General features: G+C 44.5%; 1 protein-coding gene across 2 annotated transcripts in view; it reads left to right on the top strand.

Annotated features, from left to right (window-relative positions):
* Positions 1–21,941, top strand: part of abca2 (ATP-binding cassette, sub-family A (ABC1), member 2) — a 101,518-nt gene that overhangs the window by 25,853 nt on the left and 53,724 nt on the right. For both annotated transcript variants that reach the window (XM_085474326.1, XM_085474325.1), the window contains exons 7-9: positions 3,758–3,976; positions 18,149–18,519; positions 21,184–21,343. In XM_085474326.1, the coding sequence (XP_085330452.1) occupies positions 3,758–3,976; positions 18,149–18,519; positions 21,184–21,343 (750 nt within the window). The remainder of the gene's footprint in view (positions 1–3,757; positions 3,977–18,148; positions 18,520–21,183; positions 21,344–21,941) is intronic.

Below are 21,941 nucleotides of genomic sequence, written 5' to 3'. Positions count from 1 at the left end.
GACACTGAGTCCGAATGGACCATATTCAGCACCTCCATTGCTGAGGCTGCTGCACTGAGCTGCAGCTGCAAGGTATCTGGTGCCTGTCATTATGGTAACTCCCGAGCTAGATGGTAGACACTGGAGGTGAAAGGAGCCACCAGGCTGAAGAAAGAGTCCTATCGGGCTTGGTTAACCTGTGGGGCTGGAGGCAGCCAGGAGGTACCGGCAGGCCAAGTGGAACGTGGCTCTGGCAGTGGCTGAAGAAAAAGCTCGGGGGTGGGAGGAGTTTGACGAGACTTTCAGACTGCCTCAAGGCAATTTTGGCAAATTGTCAGGTATCTCAGGAGGGGGAAGCAGTGCTTTATCAACACTGTGTTTGGTGCTTTTAACATATTGTCACACTGTGGAAGGAAAACTTTGAGGACCTCCCTAATCCCTCTGGCACGTCCTTCATAGAGGAAGCAGACTGCGGCAGTTAAACAACAACTTGGAGGCAGAGCCCCTGGGGTCGATGAGGTGTATCCTGAGTTCCTGAAGGCTCTGGGTGTTGAAGGGCTGTGCGGGTTGACACGCCTCTACAATATTACTTGGTAATCCAGAGGCAGTACCTCTAGATTGGCAAACCAGGGTGGTGGTTCCTATCATTAAACAGGGAGACTGGAGGGTGTTCTCCCACTATAGCACCTCAGCCTCCCAGGGTTCTTGAAAGGATAATCCATCAGTTTGTCAAACTTCAGATACAGGAGGAACAATGCGGTTTTCGTCCGGTCGTGGAACACCGGACCAGCTCTTTACCCTCGCGGGGATATTTGAGGGTGCATGGGGGTCTATCCAACCAGACGACGTATTTTGTGGACTTGGAGAAGGTATCAGACTGTACAAACGAAAAAGTAGTCAGTCTGACCTGTGTCCTGGAGAAAACTCCGACCTAGATGAATTCCCTAGCATGAGTAGTGGTCACATGTAAGCAAAAAAGTGTATTTGAATTGGCTCGGGACAAACCAATTGCTACCATCTCATATCACTTCTCCAGCTTATGATTCTTCTGTTCCCCCAAATTTATCAGCTGTATTAGCATCTACCCCGGTCCCCCACCAACCAAGGCGGACACACAGACACCCTAAAACAGCAGCTGCAGCTCTCCAGGCCCCAGGAAGCCGCCACAGACAGTCCCAGAGACCACCTTCATCCACCGGCAAGGCGACAGGGAGACAGAACCTTAGCCGACCACGTGTACTAATGGAATTGCTCAGTGGTCCAGATAAACATCATCCAGTTGGTATTTTGAGGAGGCAGATATTCTCTGCAAACTTATGTGATCTAGGAGGAGATTTTTGTACTTCTTCAGAATAGTTTTCTATTCTGAGAGAGAGACCGGTGCATGATCACTGATAGTTCCAGGATAAATCTGAGTGCCTATAATAGCCTCATCATGGAGCTGCTAACTAAAAAGTAGTAAAGTAAAAGTGTGAGTGGTGTACTGGATGACCCTGAGAGAGGTCAAGGTCAAATTTATTTGTATAGCACATTTCCAGACAAACAATGCTGCACAAAGTGCTTAATAATATAAAATGCCATTAAAAGAGACAATGTAAAACAATAATAACAATATCATACAATGATAGGACAATAAAATAATTAAAACAATAACTAAGAATATTAAAATAAGACCAGAATGCTTGGGTCATAGTGTGTTAAAAGCCAGGGCATACAAATGTGTCTTTACTAGTGATTTAAATTTGGTCAAGTGTTTGTGCAGATCTAATATTTATGGGGAGACTATTCCAAAGTCTGGGACCTGCCACAGAGAAGGCTCCATCACCACGAGATTGAGACTAGTCTGTGGCATGGAAAGCATTAATCTTGAGCTAGACATGATGGTTTTTCCTGGAGCATAAACAGAGAGGAGCTCAGACACGTAAAAACAAACAAGTGAAAGTTTAAATTGGATCCTGTAGGAGACAGGAAGCCAGTGTAGAGAAGCTAAAACTGGAGTTATATGCTCTCTCCGTTTGGTACCAGTTAGCAGGCGAGCAGCTGGATCTGAAGACAATGGATGGAGGCCTGGTCTAGACCAAAATACAATGAATTGCAATAGTCCAACCTGCAAGTAAGGAAAATGTGAATAACACATTGAAAGACGTTAGCCGGGAGGTCTGGCTTTACCTTGGCCAGCTGTCTTAACTGAAAGAAGCAGGACTGAACTGCTGCAGTCACCTGCTTATTCAATTTAAAAGAACCATCAAGGTAGACGCCGAGGTTTTTTACATGTGTTTTACAGTAGGAGGAAAAGGGGCCCAGAGAGCTATCAAAAATGACAACTTCAGTTTTATTTTCATTTAGCTTTAGAAATTTAATGAAATGAAATGCTGTACCGTGAGAAGATGGAGCCCAATGGCAACAAATAGAGGGCGAACAGGGCAGGGCCCAAAATAGAGCCTTGAGGTACACCGTATTTAAGAGGGGCTATTTTGGATTTATGGGGGCCCATATTGACATAAAAAGACCTTCCTGACAAGTGGAACCGAAACCACTTTAGGGCAGATCCCTTTAAATCTCTTAAAGCATGATGGGACACAGCCTGTAGCAAGGGACGTATTAATTAATCTCAGGATAAAAGGCCCGACAGTATTAAAAGTGCTTTTAAGCAAGCTTGGGGGGAGACAGTCAGAGGGGCAGTGTGATGATCTTAGGTTACTAACTACCGCAGTCAAGTCATTAAGGGAGACGGGATCAAAGACAGCTGAGCACGCAGGAGAAAGACTCGGATCTGAGGCAGCAGACGACGAGACAACAGCCCTGATGGATAGAACCTTGTTGTTAAAAAATGCTAAAAAATCATCACAAATACTTGGTGAAGAAATGACTCCAGCATTATCACGTGAACTAAGAAAACGATTAAGGACATTAGAAAGTACCTGAGGCCTGTGACTGTTTACTGACACCAAGTTTGAGACAAACTGTGTCTTTGCAGTTTTTACAGCTTCTTGGTGAGCAGAAAGACGAGAAAATCTATAGAGAAACGTGCAATCGGTCCTTTTTCCATCTTTCGGCACGTCTATAGTCACGTCTAAGGGAGCGCGTATGTTCATTCAACCACGGCTCTGATAATTGCTTAGTGCACACAGTCCTAAACGGAGCAATCGAGTCCAAAATATCAGTGCAGGTAGAATGAAGAATGTCCGAAAGGTCCTCAACACTTTTACAGGTGGAGTTCATTATTCCAGAGTCCCTAAAGGCAGCAGAAAAAGCGGCGCTGTTAGAGCATTAAGCGCTCGCTTTTTGTGCGCTGGGGCGCACGGCTTATCTACCGAGCAGCGCAGCGTTAGAGTGAACAACACAGGAAGACGATCAGAGATGCACAACTCAGATATTTCCGTGATGCACACATCCAGCCCGCGGGAAAGCACCAAGTCCAGTGTGTGACCTTTTTCTTGCCTCTGAGAGGGATGTGAACGCCACATCGCAAAGACCAAAATCACATGTGTGTTGTTTGAGTGTAGACTGTCAGTTCCTCTGACTCTTGCTGTCAGAGTGAAGGTGAAAGTGAAGAGAAGAAGGTATGAAAAAAGGAGGGGTCATCAACATTTGGCCCACATATACTAACAATAAACAGATCCATATTTTCAATACATATATAAATATTAATACTTGCCTTCTGTGTGTGTGTGTGTGTGTGTGTGTGTGTCACACAGAGCCTGAAAGTCCTTATGAAGACTTTACTGACTAACGTATCAGGACCTTTGGTCATGTAAAGTGTTTCTGTTGTTCACAGGACAGCCTCTTAACTGCATCCACACTTGAGGACCTCACCTGTGGGGACAGGTCCTCTGAGCTGAGCAAGATTCTGCTGGTACCTGAGAAGCAGCGACCCGTGATCCAGGCGTATCGCAATTCTGTGTGTAGCGAAGGGGCGGAGCAAAAGTCAGCACGCTTCAGGCAGCTGAGCCTGGAGCTGAGAAAGCAGATCAACACGCAGAGTGTCACCGAAAAGGTAACATGGAGGACATTGTCCATCAGGCCATTTTTAAACATTGGTATAGTTACAGTTATCATTGAGAAATAATATTGTTAACTATATGCATGTTTTTCATTTCCAAGACCTACTCTACTTACTGTTTTGAGACCTCCAGCCCTGGAGTTTAGGGATAGGAATTGATAGGAATTTAGCGCTTCCGAATCCATTATCGATATCACTTATCGATTTGATTCCTTATTGATTCTCATTGGCTCCGTTTTCAGAGTACAATGATTGCTAAGCAGTAATAAAGAAATTACATTGATGCAAATTAATTGCATGAGAGTCTTTCTGCTTTAGAAACATGAACAGGTAGAACGGGAGTTTGCAGCCTAACTGCTCATCAGCTTGTTACCTGTTGAAGTTCAGGGTCTGGCTGCTGGGGTCGGCATTCACTTAGCTTTCACTCTGGGCTCTTGGCTAGCTTAGCATTAGCATGCTGTCTGTGCAGAAGCTTGCAAAGAACCAAAGTTGTGTTAGCAACATAATGCGGTTGTTTATGTCCTGGATGCAGTTTTCCACTTTACCATCATGCTGTCGTCCTTTGGTGCAATAAAACTATATTTCTATATGCACTCTGTAGACTGCGCCTCTGTTTTCCTCGTCTGACACACGAACTGATATTAGCTGATTGTAGAAGGAGTGCACGAACTGATAAGGGGAATCATTGATAAGGCAGACTAACAATTCCAAGGAACTGGACTTCTAGGGACCGGTTTCCTACAAGAATTTGCTCTCGACTCCCATCCCTACCTGTGGTAGTCTAATAGTTGGTGCCCGAGCACTGAAATTGCAAGAGCCCTATTGTATCCTATTGTATCTGATCCATTTAGTGCGAAACCCCTATTCTGTCTGCTTCATTCAGTTTTAGGTCTTCAGCACAAAGTGCAGAGGCGTTATTGTGTCTGCTCCGTGGATTATTATTATTTTATGGAATGAATCAACGTTCTAAAGTCATGACCGTGTGTGCACATGCTTCAGTAACAGAGAAAATGTTCATATTTTACAGGTTTCACGTACTGAGACTACAGGATGCTTTTTTTGAACTTTTTGAACTATATTTGCTCAGTTTCACATACATCATCCATCTGGACCAAACCTGTCATATGGGTCCATCCCTGAACCCAGTACTATGTTAGCTTTTAACAATAGTCACAGCACCACATAGTGGTGACAGAAACTGGTTTCTCAATTGTCAAGTCTGTCAAAAACTGGGCATGCTTGAGTCCAAACTGTCAGACGTCTAATATTGGTCACTATTGTGGCGCCACCTAGTGGCAACAGAAAATATGCAGTAGATTATAATCATCATCCCATCCATCCATCCATCCATCTGTCCATTTTCTTCCGCTTATCCGAGGCAGGGTCGCGGGGGCAGCAGCCCAAGCAGAGAAGCCCAGACCTCCCTCTCCCCAGCCACCTCCTCCAGCTTATCTGGGGGAACACCAAGGCGTTCCCAGGCCAGCCGAGAGATATAATCTCTCCAGCGTGTCCTGGGTCTGCCCCGGGGCCTCCTCCCGGTGGAACACCTCGCTCAGGAGGCGCCCAGGGGGCGTCCTTGTCAGATGCCCGAACCACCTCAGCTGGCTCCTTTCGATGTGGAGGAGCAGCGGCTCTACTCTGAGCCCCTCCCGGATGGCCGAACTGGATGCGTGCCTCATCTGATTCCCACTGCTTCACACTCGGCTGCAAACCATTCCACTGCGAGCTGGAGGCCATCACTCAATGAAGCCAACAGAACCACATCATCCGTGAAAAGCAGAGATGAGATTCTGAGACCAATCAAGTGAAGCCTTCCACCACTTGGCTGCACCTAGAAATTCTGTCCACAAAAATTATGAACAGAATCGGTGACAAAGGGCAGCCCTGGCGGAGCCCATCACCCACTAGGAACAAGTCCGACTTATTGTCCGACTTATGTTGGACCAAGCTCTCGCAACGGTTGTATAAGGATCGAATGGCCCGTAGCAATGGGCCAGACTCCCCATATTCTCAGAGCACCTCCAACAGGACAGTCTGAGGGACACGGTCGAATGCCTTCTCCAAGTCCATGAAACACATGTAGACTGGTTGGGCAAACTCCCATGCACCCTCAAGTATCCTTGAGAGGATAAAGAGCTGGTCCAGTGTTCCACGACCAGGACGAAAACCGCATTGTTCCTCCTGTATCCGAGGTTCGACTAACGGACAGACTCTCCTTTCCAGCACCCTGGCATAGACTTTCCCAGGGAGGCTGAGGAGTGTGATTCCCCAGTAGTGGGAACACACCGTTCAATCCCCTTCTTTGAAGATGGAAACCACAACCACCACCAGGTCTGCCGATCCAGAGCTACCACCCCTGATCTCCATGGAACATTGTAGAGGCGTGTCGACCAAGACAGCCCTACTATAACTAACAGTACTTTGTAATTTGATCTGTATCTTCTAGGTTATACACTACAGGTAAAAAGTTTGGACACACCTACTCATTTAATGCTTTTTCTTTATTTTTACTACCCTTCCTACATTGTAGATGCAAACTGAAGACATCAAATAGGGAGGGGCCAGCCACCCTTCGGAGGAAGCTCATTTCTGCCGCTTGTATCCGCGATCTCATTCTTTCAGTCACTACCCACAGCTCGTGACCATAGGTGAGGGTAGGGACGTAGATCGACTGGTAAATTGAGAGCTTTGCTTTTACACTCAGCTCCCTCTTCACCACGACGGACCGGTGCTGTCACTGCAGCCGCTGCACCAATCCGTCTGTCGATCTCCCGCTCCCCCTCCGCGAATCGCTACCTTATCGTGGTGGAGGGGTTTGTGTGTCCCAGGGATCCCAGGAGCTATGTTGTCTGGGGGCTTTTGCCCCCTGGTAGGGTCTCCCATGGATGAGGGACCAGACAAAGAGTAATTCAGAAGACCCCTATGAAAAGACCATCGAGGGAACAGTTCACCCTGCCCGGAATAGGGTTACCGGGGCACAGCCCTGGAGCCAGGCCCGGAGAGGGTGCCCGAGGGCAAGCGTCTGGTGGGCTGTGCCCGAAAAAGGGACATAGGCCCATCTTCCTGCAGACCCACCACCTGCAGGAGGCACCGAAGGGGTCGGGTACAATGTGAGTCAGGCGGACCGATTCCCGGCTACCAATACTGGCAATTGGGTAATCATCATCCCATGTAGGTGAAATTTTAGTTGGTGCTTCAACACGATATAGATCAGCAAGACATGCAATAGTGAGTATTCTCCATTGCACCTAAAAGTGCAAGCACCTCATTGTATCCGGCCGGTTTAATATTAGTCAGGGAAATGTTTGACCTTTGTGAGGACCTAAACATGTCCGCTATGGGGAAAAATAGTAACATAACAGGAAGTCCAACATTTTGATTTTAGTCATTTTATCATTAGGACCTGATAGAGTCAGCCAATCAAGTACCCAAAAGCAAAGGAAGTAACTGTATGGCAGGAACTGGAGACAACCTAAACCACATTCTGCACTCACTACGTCTAAAGATTTTAGAAACCAGTACTGTGATCACCCAAAGGGGGATTTGGCTAGAACCTGGGAGGAGCAGTGCAGAGCTCTTAAATGGATGTAACGTCTGAAGATAATTAAAGTCTCCGATCGTATATAACTGGTTCCACATATAAGTGTGCATGTGTGACCCCCATAACTAGCACCTTTGCTCATGTATCTTGGGCTGGCCTCTGCCTCCTCCTTTTAATTGATGTGTTTTAAGGTTTTATTCTGGTACCTGTGATTTCATGTAATCTGAATAAAAACCTGCTGAAAGTGTATTTTTTTTTATACAAATTATATATTTATATATATTCAATATTAAGGTACTAAGCTCAATGCCATATTTAAATGCCATACGTATAAAATAATAGATGTCTGTTAATTAATTTCTATTTTATCATGTGTGACAAGTATTTTGGGCTTCAGTCTCAGTTTATGCAAATTGGAATTATTTCAATCAAATGGAGGATGCTTTAATTAATTTTGCTTTATCCTGAGGCTAGGGAGAATTAAACCTTATTTAAATATTTACATTTTGGATGATTAAATCTCTATAACTTGCTATTGTGGATTGGTAGTACTACTTGTATTTAGACTGTGATCTGAACGGCACGTTTAACTGGCAGACATAAGATTTTTGTTAGTCATACTAAGCGTGGGTGTGGACTCTTCCATCTGTACGGTTTGATTTGATTTTTGTCTGGATCCTTTTCTTTAGTTTGTAATTCTCTGGGAACCATGAAGACCCAAGCTGCTGCTACAAGTTTTTTTCACTGTCCAGGAGTGTGAATGTGGACTAGCAGCTCTGTCATTGAGGTCAGCGTGAGGTTGTGTGGGTCCAGTTTGCAGAAAGACCAGTTGATGCCTGAATGTGAGTCAAAGAGGCACACGACTACAGAACAGACTTTGTTACTTACACAAAGAGTTTCTGAAAGTCGGCCTTGCGAAAGACAGTTGTAACAGTACTGTGTGGTTCTCTGCCCCGAGACACCCACAGTGCTGTCAGATGGTAAGCATGTCTATTATAGTCTACGCTTCATAATTGTCTAGCAGCCTTTGGACATGCATTTGAAATGCAATAAGTCTCCTAATCAGCTAGAAATATTAACAAATTTACCATCTAGTCAAAGGAAAGAAAAAGCAACTAAAAGCTATTAAACAATGACGATGTTCAAAAATTTAAATAAACATGCATTGAAGTCAAAGTTAGTGTTGAATCATTCCTTAATTTGTAGAAGCACGAAGACTTTACATTTGTCTTTGGTTGAATATAAACTAGGGCTGAACGATATATCGCATTTGCGATAATATCGCGACATGATCAAGTGCAATTTTCTAACCGCAAAGGCTGCGATTATACTCTGGACATGTCCAAATTCATGGGCTGCATCCTCCTGAGGCCGCATTTGTAGACCGATTACGTCACAGCGACGCGCCGAAGGCTGTCCAAATTACTACCATATCCCAGAATTCATAGCGCGGCCCAGCCAAACTCCAGTTTCCAGCAATGGCGGCCGCTACTAAGTTTTAAAATTACTCATACTAATCTTTCTGGGTCACAAAATAAACTTTTAACATATTTTCAGGCGAGAAAGTAGCTGTGTAAACATCAAATATCTGCTCGGTTTATCAAGATATCCCATATTTGCAAAAGTGCTTCGACGTTTTCAGAGGCGTCTGCTACCCACCAGCTCGACAGCTAGCCGGGAGCTCGAGGGTCACTGATGCGGCCGAGAACGGCACAACTCCCGGCACATCATTTTCAGATCACCGCGGAGTTTCGCTGCTCGGGTTAAACGTAATATATAAGTCACTTAGACAACCTAAAAATGTTATTGTTGGGCTTTTTTCAGTGTTTTGTTTGTTCGTGAGTAAATCGGTTTGGCTGAGATTAAAGTTATTAGATTAGATAAAATAAAACTTTATTAATCCCCCGGGTGGGTTCCTCCTTGGTTTTCACACAGCTGACTAAACGTCAAACAGAAAACTTATTAAACAGAAGTATGAGACAGTCGAGAATTTACACCAGTGTCTGGTTATATTTTAGATAGCAAGAAGCAGACGGCCGAGTTTTTTAAACTCCACCGAGACAGCGGTGACGCTAATCAGAACTAGACCGTCCAATTTCACGCCTTTAAACTTTAAAGGCGTGTTTGTGTGTGTGTTTATACAATTGCTATTATGTTTGCACTTTATGTGTAATGTTACTGACTGCAGAGATCAGTAAGATGTGTGTATTTTTTATTTATTAGTTTTATTTATTTAATATTATTTTTTAATTGAATGACTGTCTAGTAGTTCACAGATGTCGAAAAACTGAGTGTGGTAAAGCCACTGATTTTTTTTTATGTATATTTCTGCAATCTGCACATTGTACTGACTTTCATTTTAATGTTTACACCAGGGTTCCTTGTCAGCACTTTATGCTCAGATGTTTGTAAGCTAAAAATAAACTATTGTGTATGTTCAAATATACTGTTGTGATTGAAGAAGTTAAATAAAAATGTCAGTCATCAATTCATGCATCACCTCATGTCATCATAACAGAGGTCTGTCTTCCAGGAAAGAACAGTTTAAAATTAATGTAATATAGTATTGGCCATACTATATGATGTATTGCTTGTCTTTGTTTAATAATACAGAAGACAAAGACCTTAAAAAATAATCGCATATCGCATCGCAATCGCAATATTGGGGCAAAAAATCGCAATTAGATTATTTTCCATAATCGTTCAGCCCTAATATAAACCTGCTGTAATGATCGTTGTTGAGTCATTTTTGTTATCTGCTTGTGCTACTTTTTGAAGGAACAATCAGATTGGTTATTATTGCCAACATTTTGGGCTGCTTCTTCTTCCAACTGTTGTTTCAGTTGGTCAGTTTCTCTGTTTAACTACTAAAAGCTTCTGGACCTGGTTCAGTGTAGTTTCTTCATCTTCTCTCTATGGTTGAGGTGAGTTCATTAATCATTTGACAGATTGTTATCATTGTCACCAGAAGATCTCTCGTTATCCATATGAGCAACAGGCAACTTAAACAGGCTCGTTATAAGGAAAAAAATTAACCCAGAATAATGCAGCTCACGTGACCCCAAGTGTTCGCAAACCCACTGGTTAATACCAGGAGGTCCATGCCTTATCTTACCCATCCGGCATTGAAGACAGCGGGGAGACTGCGCACAATGCTTTTAGTGAGAGGTAATCGAGAATATATGCTGACTGCACCTGTGCTGCTAAATAGTGAAGTCAGTGGTCACCCTTCCCTTTTGTTTGACTCTTTGGCCTTGAGACATCCATCCACATGTGTGTGGAATATCTGGATGCCTGTGTGCAAGCCCACATCCATGTCTACAGTCAAAGTCGTCCCCTTCCTGGCCTCATTATGTCAAGATTGGTAATCTTGGTAACAGGTAATCTGCCACTATATTACACTTGCTGATGGTGAACCTAAAAGGCTGACGTGAGAGTTACCATTGTAACAGGCAGCTGTTGTAATTCTGTTCGAATTGATCCAAGTGGCTGCTTGGTGGTCAGTTTCCAGATCAAATTCCTATCTACACAAATAATATTGGAGTTTCTCCAGTGCCCACTTAATGGCCAAGGCTTCGTTCTTCACAGTGGAATACATTGTGTCATGTGGGTTCCGGCCAAGATATAGGACTGGATGTTCTTTTCCATGGTCTCCTCGGGCCAGGACTGCTCTAGAGTGATCTGTGGAAGCATCAACAATCTTCAGCTTAAGTCAGGACTCCTGCAGAGAGGTCTGAATCTGAATCTGAATCAGAATCAGAATACTTTATTGATCCCTGGGGGAAATTATTTTTTGTTACAGTGCTCCATTTTAAACCAACATTAAGACAAGACAGACAATACGCTAACTAAGAATAGTACAATATATACATATATATACATACATACATACATAAGTCACTCATAAATAAATAGTTGGAAAAGAAACATGTGTAGTTGTAGCAGCAAACAGTGTGTTAAGTGGATGCGTTGTACAGGGAGATGGCCACAGGCAGGAATGATTTCCTGTGTCGTTCAGTGGTGCTTTTCGGTAATCTCAGTCTCTCACTGAACGAGCTCCTGTGGCTGACCAGCATGTCATGGAGTGGGTGGGAGGTGTTATCCAACATTGTCTTTATCTTGGACAGCATCCGCCTCTCCGACACCACCTTGAGGGAGTCCAGCTCCATCCCCACAACATTGCTGGCCTTACGGATCAGTTTATTAAGTCTGTTGGCATCTGCGACCCTCAGCCTGCTCCCCCAGCATGCAACAGCATAGAGGATCGCACTGGCCACCACAGACTCATAGAAAATCCTCAGCATTTTCTGGCAGATGTTGAAGGACCTCAGTCGCCTCAAAAAATAGAGACGACTCTGGCCCTTCCTGTAAAGTGCTGTGGTGTTTTTAGCCCAGTCCAGTTTATTGTCAATGTGTACTCCAAGGTATTTATAGTCCTCCACAATGTCAACACTGACCCCCTGGATTGAAACAGGGGTCAAGTGTTTCCTGGTCTTCCTGAAGTCCACGATCAGTTCCTTGGTCTTTGCCACGTTGAGCTGCAGATGATTCTGCTCACACCACGTGACAAAGGAGTCGACCACAGCCCGATACTCTGTCTCATCATCCCTGCTGATGCATCCAACCACCGCAGAGTCATCAGAAAACTTCTGAAGATGGCAGGTCTCTGTGCAGTGGCTGAAGTCTGTGGTGTAGAGGGTGAAGAGGAAGGGGGAGAGGACAGTCCCCTGTGGTGCCCCTGTGTTGCTGATCACCTTGTCAGACACACACTGTGGGAGACGTACATATTGTGGTCTTCCTGTCAGGTAATCAACAATCCAGGACACCAGAGAAGCATCCACCTGCATCGCTGCTAACTTATCACCCAGGAGGGTCGGCCTGATGGTGTTGAAAGCACTGGAAAAGTCAAAAAACATGACCCTCACAGTGCTCGCCGGCTGGTCCAGATGGGTGTAGACACGATTGAGCAGGTAGATGATGGCGTCCTCTGTTCCGAGACGAGGCTGATAAGCGAACTGAAGGGGATCCAGATGTGGTCTTACTATGGGTCGCAGCTGGTCCAGGATGAGCCTTTCCAGGGTCTTCATGATGTGGGAGGTCAATGCCACGGGCCTGTAATCCTGGGGGCCACTGGGACGTGGCGTCTTTGGTACAGGGACGAGGCATGATGTCTTCCACATCACCGGGACCCTCTGCAGACTCAGACTCAGCATAAACAGTTTATGAAAGACTCCACACAGCTGGGGGGCACAGGTCTTGAGGACAAGGGGACTCACTCCGTCTGGTCCAGCAGACTTGCCTGAGTGAAGTCTCCTCATTTGCATCTCAACCTGGTATTGAGTGAAGGTGATGGGTGGGGGAGGGGTGTCAGGACTCTCACAGGAGGCAACATGTGAAGAGAGAGGCTGGCACAGTGGTGTGGCTCTGGATTCCAGGCTGACTGCAGGTGAGGTTGTGGGGGTGGGAGCAGACACTGTGGTGTCGAATCTATTGAAAAACAGATTCAACTCGTCGGCTCTGTTCTCACCTCCCTCAGCTCCCCTGCTGTTGGTTGGCCTGAATCCAGTGATGGTCTTCATGCCCCTCCACACCTCTCTCATGCTGTTCTGCTGGAGTTTCCACTCCAGCTTCCTCCTGTAATTGTCCTTAGCCTCTCTGATCTTGTCCTTTAGTAACACCTGGATCTTCCTCACCTCCTCTTTGTTGCCCCCTCTGAAAGCCCTCTTCTTGTTGTTGAGGAGGGCTTTGATGTCCTTAGTCACCCACGGCTTGTTATTTGGGTAACAAATGTCTGTTAACACATAGTGAGTGAAAAAGGTGACTGAAAAGGAAAAACTCAGTTTGAAGCCTAATCTTGAAAGTAGAGATAGTGTCTGTCTCCTGAATCCAAACTGGAAGCTGGTTCCACAGAAGAGGGGCCTGAAAACTGAAGGCTCTGCCTCCCATTCTACTTTTAAATACTCTAGGAACAACAAGTAGGCCTGCAGAGCGAGAGCGAAGTGCTCTAATAGGGTGATATGGTACTACAAGGTCATTAAGATAAGATGGGGCCTGATTATTTAAGACCTTGTATGAGAGGAGCAGGATTTTGAATTCTGGATTTAACAGGAAGCCAAAACAGGAGAAATCTGCTCTCTCTTTCTAGTCCCTGTCAGGACTCTTGCTGCAGCATTTTGGATCAGCTGAAGGCTTTTCAGGGAGTTTTTAGGACTTCCATCCTTGGCTAAACTCCGTAGCAAACGTCGGCACCGGCCAGGTTCCTTGATCCCTCATTCTGAGGGTCGCAGATGCCAACAGACTTAATAAACTGATCCGTAAGGCCAGCAATGTTGTGGGGATGGAGCTGGACTCCCTCAAGGTGGTGTCGGAGAGGCGGATGCTGTCCAAGATAAAGACAATGTTGGATAACACCTCCCACCCACTCCATGACATGTTGGTCAGTCACAGGAGCTCGTTCAGTGAGAGACTGAGATTACCGAAAAGCACCACTGAACGACACAGGAAATCATTCCTGCCTGTGGCCATCTCCCTGTACAACGCATCCACTTAACACACTGTTTGCTGCTACAACTACACATGTTTCTTTTCCAACTATTTATTTATAAGTGACTTATGTATGTATGTATGTATATATATGTATATATTGTACTATTCTTAGTTAGCGTATTGTCTGTCTTGTCTTAATGTTGGTTTAAAATGGAGCACTGTAACAAAAAATAATTTCCCCCAGGGATCAATAAAGTATTCTGATTCTGATTCTGATTCTGATTCCTGAAAGCAGCAGCAGCTTCGGCAGTTGGCAGTTGTCTGCATAGACAAATAAATAAAAAGGCACCGGGATGCCAGGTTTTCCTTCATCCCCCATTTGCATGCAGCATCTAGCGTCCCTACTACCGAACTGCCAGTTTCTCCACTTCTATCATTGCAAGCAGCAGCAAACCCTTCTAGCACAGTGGTGTCAGGGTCTTGCTATATCTGCCATGTGCAAACCGCAGTGACAAGCTTCTTACCCCTGAGTTGCCAGTTCCTGTCCATCCATCAGGGCTAAAGCAGCAGAGAATCCTTCTAGGTGGTTCCTTCTATATCCATCATTCGTAATCGCAGCAGCAATCTTCTTCCACCACGTTGCTAGTTTCTCAGCATCCGTTATTCCAAAGCAGCAGTAAAACCCCTCTGGCACTAAGATGACAGGTTCTCTCTTTATCCCTCATTCGCAAATGCAACAGCATGCCTCCGGCACCGAGATACCAGTTTCGCTGCCATCTTTCCTGCCTTTGCAAAACAAAGGTGAACCTTTGTGGCACCGAGATGGCAGGTTCTGTCCTCTATCGCTCCTTCTAAGACATCCAAACTGCGTCATGCGCATAATTCTTCATAGCGTGCCTTCATTTCTCATGTGCTTTCACCAGCATCATCAGGCATCCACCCTCGACACAATCATTTGAGACCGCTCTCTAAGTCGACTCACGGTTCTGACTGCGTCTGAACGACTTATCATCTCCCATGAAGTCCAGTGGACTCGCACTCTGCTCTCGGACGATTTTGACGTTATTATAGCAGAGATTATTTTCCTCTAATCAGTCTTTCAATTCATCAACTCTCCCCAAGCTGGTGCTGTCACTTCTGTTAATTCAGAAATCAGCTGAGGCGTTATTGCTACCTTATCTGAAGTAATTAACCAGCTAAGCACCCCCTCTCCATCTTCTACTCAAAGACAAGCTTTTTGAGGCGCCGAGCCCTACCTCAAATCTCAAATCCAGCATTCTTCTCTGTCAGAGCTTCAGCTCAAAGTTGAGCCACGTCGCTACCCGATCGAGGGTTCCCCTCATTCATCCATTAAGATTTCCGTTGTTTGCAACTTCCTTTGATCTCTTCTCCTGCCATTCCTTCCGAATTGTCTGAGCTCATCCTCTCCACACCACGGAGCGACGTTCGCTCTCCATGCGATCGTCTTTGTCCTCTTCTCCTTCTCTCTCCCCACCTTTACCTACTAAAATGCTGTCAATCCGAAAATGAGGACGTGGGTCCAGCTAGTGAATTGGAGATTATGTATTGGAATTTCAGGAGTGGGACCACGCCTCCAAACACGCTCCTTCCGGATGTCATCTATATATAGGGGGCGATCGTGGCTCAAGAGTTCAACAGTGTATGAATGTGTGTGTGAATGGGTGGATGACTGAACGTGTAAAGCGCTTTGAGGTCCTTAGGGACTAGAAAAGCGCTATATAAATACAGTAGAGCTGGGTATCGTCACTGATTTCTAGAATCGATTCAATTCCGATTCACAAGGTCCCGAATCGATTCGATCCACGATTCGATTTAAATCTGGGAAATTTTGACAGTCAGAAATATTATAATTCAGATCTGTACATTTACATATTTTTGTATCTATAAAAAGGAAGCTGACAGTTTCGAGACTTTATCACAGGTGTGAGCGTCACAGCAGAGGCCTTTGTGTCAAAGTAGCTGAAGATAAAACACAGAAAAACATGAAGGTGATTTTCCTGGCCTGGGATTTTATAAAAATATTCTGCAGTACATCAAAAACGAAAGAAAACCATTAATCAACATATGAACATCACCTCTGAAGTTACAGCGGTTTTATTAGACACACGGCTAAGCGTTTTGCATTTTGAATAATTTTAAAAAGTTTAAATTTGTTCAGTATTGAACAGCAGAAATGAGGTTTTCTTTTCGGAAGTATGTAAAAGGGAAAAAAACAGCGGCTGACAGCGCTGTAAACAACAGTAGACTGGTGCGTAACAAGCAAGCGAATAATGAAGAAAGGGAAACTGTTCTTGAAGTACAGAGAGAGAGAGAGAGAGAGAGCTGTGCATCGCGGTGGAAGCAAAACAGTGAAAGTCAGAGTGAATTCATGACAATGTTTATGTGAAGCGTTTGGATCTTCTTTTGCTGCTGGTTCGGTCAATATTGTTTGGAGAGACATCAAACTAACAGCTTTAGAATCGGCGCAAAAAGGGCGTGAACACAAAGCGCCGACCCGCCGACAGATCAGAATCAGCGAGCTGTCGGCTTTCAGCCCCGACCGTGAGAAAGGCGACATCTAACTGATTCTGATCCGCGGGTCGCGCTGTGTGTTTAAGTCTATGTGCAGAATCCGTGTTCCTGCTCTCATTTACTGTCTTAGCTGTTTGGTGGTTCTTGAAATTTTGTGAGATGTCACCAGAGATTCTGGCATTTCAGGCAAAATAAATTTATATTAAAAAAATCGACTCAGGATTTTAATGAATCGATTTTACGTTATCCAAGCCAGAATCGATCTTAATCGATGAATCGATTATAAAAACCCACCCCTAAAATACAGGCCATTTACCATATAGGTTCCCTCAGTTCTGCAAGCTGTTCATTCTCGTTTACGTGACCCACCCTTCCTCCCTCCTTGTTCTTAATTCTTTAACTTCTTCACTCCTATTTATAGCACGGGATCTGCCAGGCCCGGGAGCCGTCGCCAGTCCCCTTCGAGGCCTTCCCCAAACCGCAGCTCAATTAATGTCCAAGCATCACCTTTACCTACTAAAACGCTGCCAATCCTAAAATGAGGATGTGGGCCCAGCTAGTGAATGGATGTTAAAATCACCCACAATAATTATTTTATCTGAGCTGAGCACTAAGTCAGATAAAAAGTCCCAGAAATCAGACAGAAACTCAGTGTAAGGCCCAGGTGGACAATAGATGATAATAAATAAGACTGCTTTCTGAGTTTTACAGCTGGGGTGGACAAGACTAACCATCAGGCTTTCCAATGAATTAAAAGTCTGTCTGGGTCTTTGGTTAATAAGCTTGAGTGGACGATTGATGCCAAACCCTCTTTTGGCCTGTACTTCGAGGATTCTGATGATTACTATGACTGAGGGACATTCATTCATCTAAATTAACATTATGTTGAAACCAGGTTTCTGTGAGGCAGACTAAATCAGTTTATTGATCAATTGTTAATTTATGTACTAACAGGGATTCAACGGGAGACCAAATATTAATCCAGATTTGACTGTTTTACTCTTTGGTGCAGTCGTGGATACTGTATTGTTCTTTCTTTGTGATTTCTTTATGCTTAAATCATTTTTTCATGATTTTTGGTGATTTGGGAGTAGACATAGTCTTTAAGGGGATTTTGGAGGGATAAGGGAAGGAGAGAAGCTGCAGACAGCTCTGTAAGACTCTTTCTGGTAAAGATGTTGGACAGGTCATCTGTTTGAAGCACCTCTTGCACCTCTAGTTCTTCGGCATCTCTGGCTCCACACTCATAATCCAAACATTGATTGGTCACATAACAGCATTTCTGGTTAGATCACATGGCATCAACCCAACTGCATAAAATCTGCATCGCCACCCTTTCACCTCCTGCCGAACCACCAACTGATGTGAAACTTTCAAAATGTTTTCAGTTCAGGTATAGTGACAGCACAGGGAGGATTAAATTCATGAATTCAGTTATTCATCTACATCAGCAGGGGGTCTGGAGCAGATTGCAGTTGTGTTTTCAGGCAGCTTCAGTCTTTAGTTTGAGTAAAAATGTGCACTGACATTTGAAAACAGGGTCCTTTTTCATATGTCTGCTGTAGCCATCATGTAATTTGCCCATTTATTCCTTTCTTCCCATCCAGCTTCACCTGCAGCCCAGCTCTTCGGCTCTTCTGTCTCAGTCTAACGTTGGGGCTCTGTTGAAGGAACTGGCTGATGTAGAGAGGCTTCTGAAGGATGTGGACCTGCTTTCTAGTCTGGCTCGCCTGCTGCCCAAAGGGGCCTGTGCTGGTCGAACTCCAGCATCGCCAGCAAACACAACATGGCCTCTCAATGCCACCACATGGGGCCCCAACACAACTGACATTCCCGTAGAGGGTGATGAAGGAGGAGAGGAAGGTGGAGGAGCAGGAAGTGGGAAAGGGAAGAAGGAAACGGAGAATCCTCATTCTCAGTTTTCAGCATTTGTACAGTTATGGGCTGGACTGCAGCCCATTCTGTGTGGGAATAACAGGTGGGTATGACAAAAACTGTCTTTAATTGTATGAGGAATGCTTTTGTCATGTTGTTTTAAATAATATGAACATACATTTAAAGAAGTGCCCACGTGTTTAGACTACTCCTTTTTACAAAAAAGCTACCCAACCGAAGAGAAACAGAAGCAGCCACAGGTTTTATCTTTATATGAACAATGGTCAGAGTACAAAGCATATGCAATGAGAAAGCTCCTCCTCAGCTTCTCAACATAATAAAGTTCTAGCACATAAATTAAATACCAATCACATCAAGAATACGAGAACAGAGAGATTGTTAACAGCTTAAATGGGAAGAAATTAAAATACCAAAATACCTGGATATCAACATCAGCAAGAATGTCAATTAACTGTTTGTGAAATTGAAATAAGAGGATTACTTCTAGGACTTGTAGACAGTCAACTGTGTGGAATTAAATGAACTACAACTGAGCTCTAAAAGGATAAATGGACTGGTTCTTATATAGCGCTTTTCGACTTTATCTGAGCGCTCAAAGTCTTTATACATTCTCACATTCATACAAGCACTTTTTTCAGTTTTTTTCTGGTTAAACACTTTCTAACATTCACACACACTCATACTCTGTTGGATGCATGGGAGAGCACCTTGGGGTTAGTATCTTGCCCAAAGATATTTAACATGCAGACTGGAGAAGCCAGGGATCAAACCACCAACCTTCCCATTAGTAGATGACCTGCTGGATCTCCTGAGCTACAGCTGCCCCACCTCTAACTGATATAATTGTTGTAAATCAAAGTAATTATTGCTAAAACCACAAAATACTATGATAATAAATTTTTTAAAATTATTTTCAAACTACTCTGCTGTCCATGCACTTTATCGGCATACCGTTCTAGTAAACAAAAAAAGTGTGAAATATCTCAAAACATACTTTATATTTTAGATTCTTCTAAATAGCCAACCTTTGCTTGATTACTGCTTTGCACTGTGGCATTTATCTGGGCTGAAAGTATCCTCAGCAGCAGAGGGACTCTTGGTCTTCCTTTCCTGCAGCAGTCCTCATGTGAGCCAGTTTCATCGTAGCGCTTGATGATTTTTGCGACTCCACTTGGGGACACATTCAAATTTTTAGCAACTTTTTGACTGACTGACTTTCAGTCCTTAAAGTAATGATGGGCTGTTGTTTCTCTTTACTCAGCTGATTGGTTCTTGCCATAATGTGAATTCTAACAGTTGTCAAATAGGGCTGTCAGCTGTGTCCGAACCTGACTTCTGCACAAAACAACTGATGGTCCCAGTGGCATTAAGAAGGCAAGAAATGAACAAATGGACCCTGACAGGCACACCTGTGAGGTGACTACATCATGAAGCTCACTGAGAGAAGGCCGAGGGTTTGCAGCGCTGTCAACAAGACAAATGGTGGAATCTAAAATATAAACATATTTAGAGTTATTTATCATTTTTTCTTTGCTTCCATATATCTGGCTTCATCTATTTGATGTCTTCAGTTTGTATCTACAATGTAGGAAGGGTAGTAAAAATAAAGAAAAAGCATTAAATGAGTAGGTGTGTCCAAACTTTTTACCTGTAGTGTATAACCTAGAAGATACAGATCAAATTACAAAGTACTGTTAGTTATAGTAGGGCTGTCTTGGTCGACACGGGGGGTGGTAGCTCTGGATCGGCAGACCTGGTGGTGGTTTCCATCTTCAAAGAAGGGGATCGAACGGTGTGTTCCCACTACTGGGGAATCACACTCCTCAGCCTCCCTGGGAAAGTCTATGCCAGGGTGCTGGAAAGGAGAGTCTGTCCGTTAGTCGAACCTCGGATACAGGAGGAACAATGCGGTTTTCGTCCTGGTCGTGGAACACTGGACCAGCTCTTTATCCTCTCCAGGATACTTGAGGGTGCATGGGAGTTTGCCCAACCAGTCTACGTGTGTTTCATGGACTTGGAGAAGGCATTCGACCGTGTCCCTCGGACTGTCCTGTTGGAGGTGCTCTGAGAATATGGGGAGTCTGGCCCATTGCTACGGGCCATTCGATCCTTATACAACCGTTGCGAGAGCTTGGTCCAACATAAGTCGGACAATAAGTCGGACTCGTTCCTAGTGGGTGATGGGCTCCGCCAGGGCTGCCCTTTGTCACCGATTCTGTTCATAATTTTTGTGGACAGAATTTCTAGGTGCAGCCAAGTGGTGGAAGGCTTCACTTGATTGGTCTCAGAATCTCATCTCTGCTTTTCACGGATGATGTGGTTCTGTTGGCTTCATTGAGTGATGGCCTCCAGCTCGCAGTGGAATGGTTTGCAGCCGAGTGTGAAGCAGTGGGAATCAGATGAGGCACGCATCCAGTTCAGCCATCCGGGAGGGACTCAGAGTAGAGCAGCTCCTCTGCATCGACAGGAGTCAGTTGAGGTGGTTCGGGCATCTGACAAGGACGCTGCCTGGACGCCTCCTGGGTGAGGTGTTCCGGGCATGTCCCATTGGATTATATCTCTCAGCTAGCTGGGAATGCCTTGGTGTTCCCCCAGACAAGCGGGAGGAGGTGGTGGAGGAGAGGGAGGTCTTGGCTTCTCTGCATAGGCTGCTGTCCCCGCGACCCGGCCCCAGATAAGCGGAAGAAAATGGATGGATGTTACTTAGCAGTACAGTCTGTGCTCTTAACCATAGATCTTGTTGCAGGATAATTGAACCGGAGGCTTTGAAGCAGGGAAACATGAGCTCTCTGGGATTCACCAGCAAAGAACAAAGGAATTTGGGCCTACTGGTTCACTTGATGACTACAAATCCCAAGATCCTCTACTCTCCTATTGGCTCCCAGGTGGACAAAGTGATTCAGAAGGCATGTAAACACCACTCTCTTTCGTGTATATATACAAAAAGATTTGCATTATCAATCAAGTATGAACAAAGCTTTTGTCATAACCAGCAAAAATACACTGTCCAAGCTATTAGTGTGTTTTCTTCCAAAACACTGGGAGGCAGAACGGACTGAATGAGTATGATGTAGATCACCACCATCTAATTTTTAACCCTAACCTGATACAATGTTCATTCAGAACATTTTCAATGTGTTGGTGCAACATGATCTATGCAACACTCCATAATGACAAAGCAAAAGATGTTTCCATTCACTTGTTTTAGAATTGTTGAAAAAAAGGCTGATATTTTGCATTCATACTATTAATCACGCACTTGGATATGACTGTGCTCTGTTGTCTGTGAAATGCTTTTAGAATTTGATTGGAGTCCACCTGTCATAGAACATATGTCTGTGAGGGTTCTCAGTCATCCAGGTCGTCGTAGTCAAAGGAGCTTGCAGAGAAAAGCGTCTGGACTTCTTTAAGTTGCTTGAAGACGTTTCACCTCTCATCCGAGAAGCTTCTTCAGTTCTAAGGTCAAATGGTGGAGAGTCCCAGATTTAAACCTAGTGGGAGTTT

This window comes from Copadichromis virginalis, linkage group LG12, assembly GCF_057382275.1.
Source record: "Copadichromis virginalis isolate Kocher_CV1m ecotype Utaka linkage group LG12, C_Virginalis_male_GT1.1, whole genome shotgun sequence".
Classification (NCBI taxonomy): Eukaryota; Metazoa; Chordata; class Actinopteri; order Cichliformes; family Cichlidae; genus Copadichromis; species Copadichromis virginalis.
Note: the sequence above shows the minus strand (reverse complement) of the source record. Positions and strands in the feature narration are given on the sequence as shown.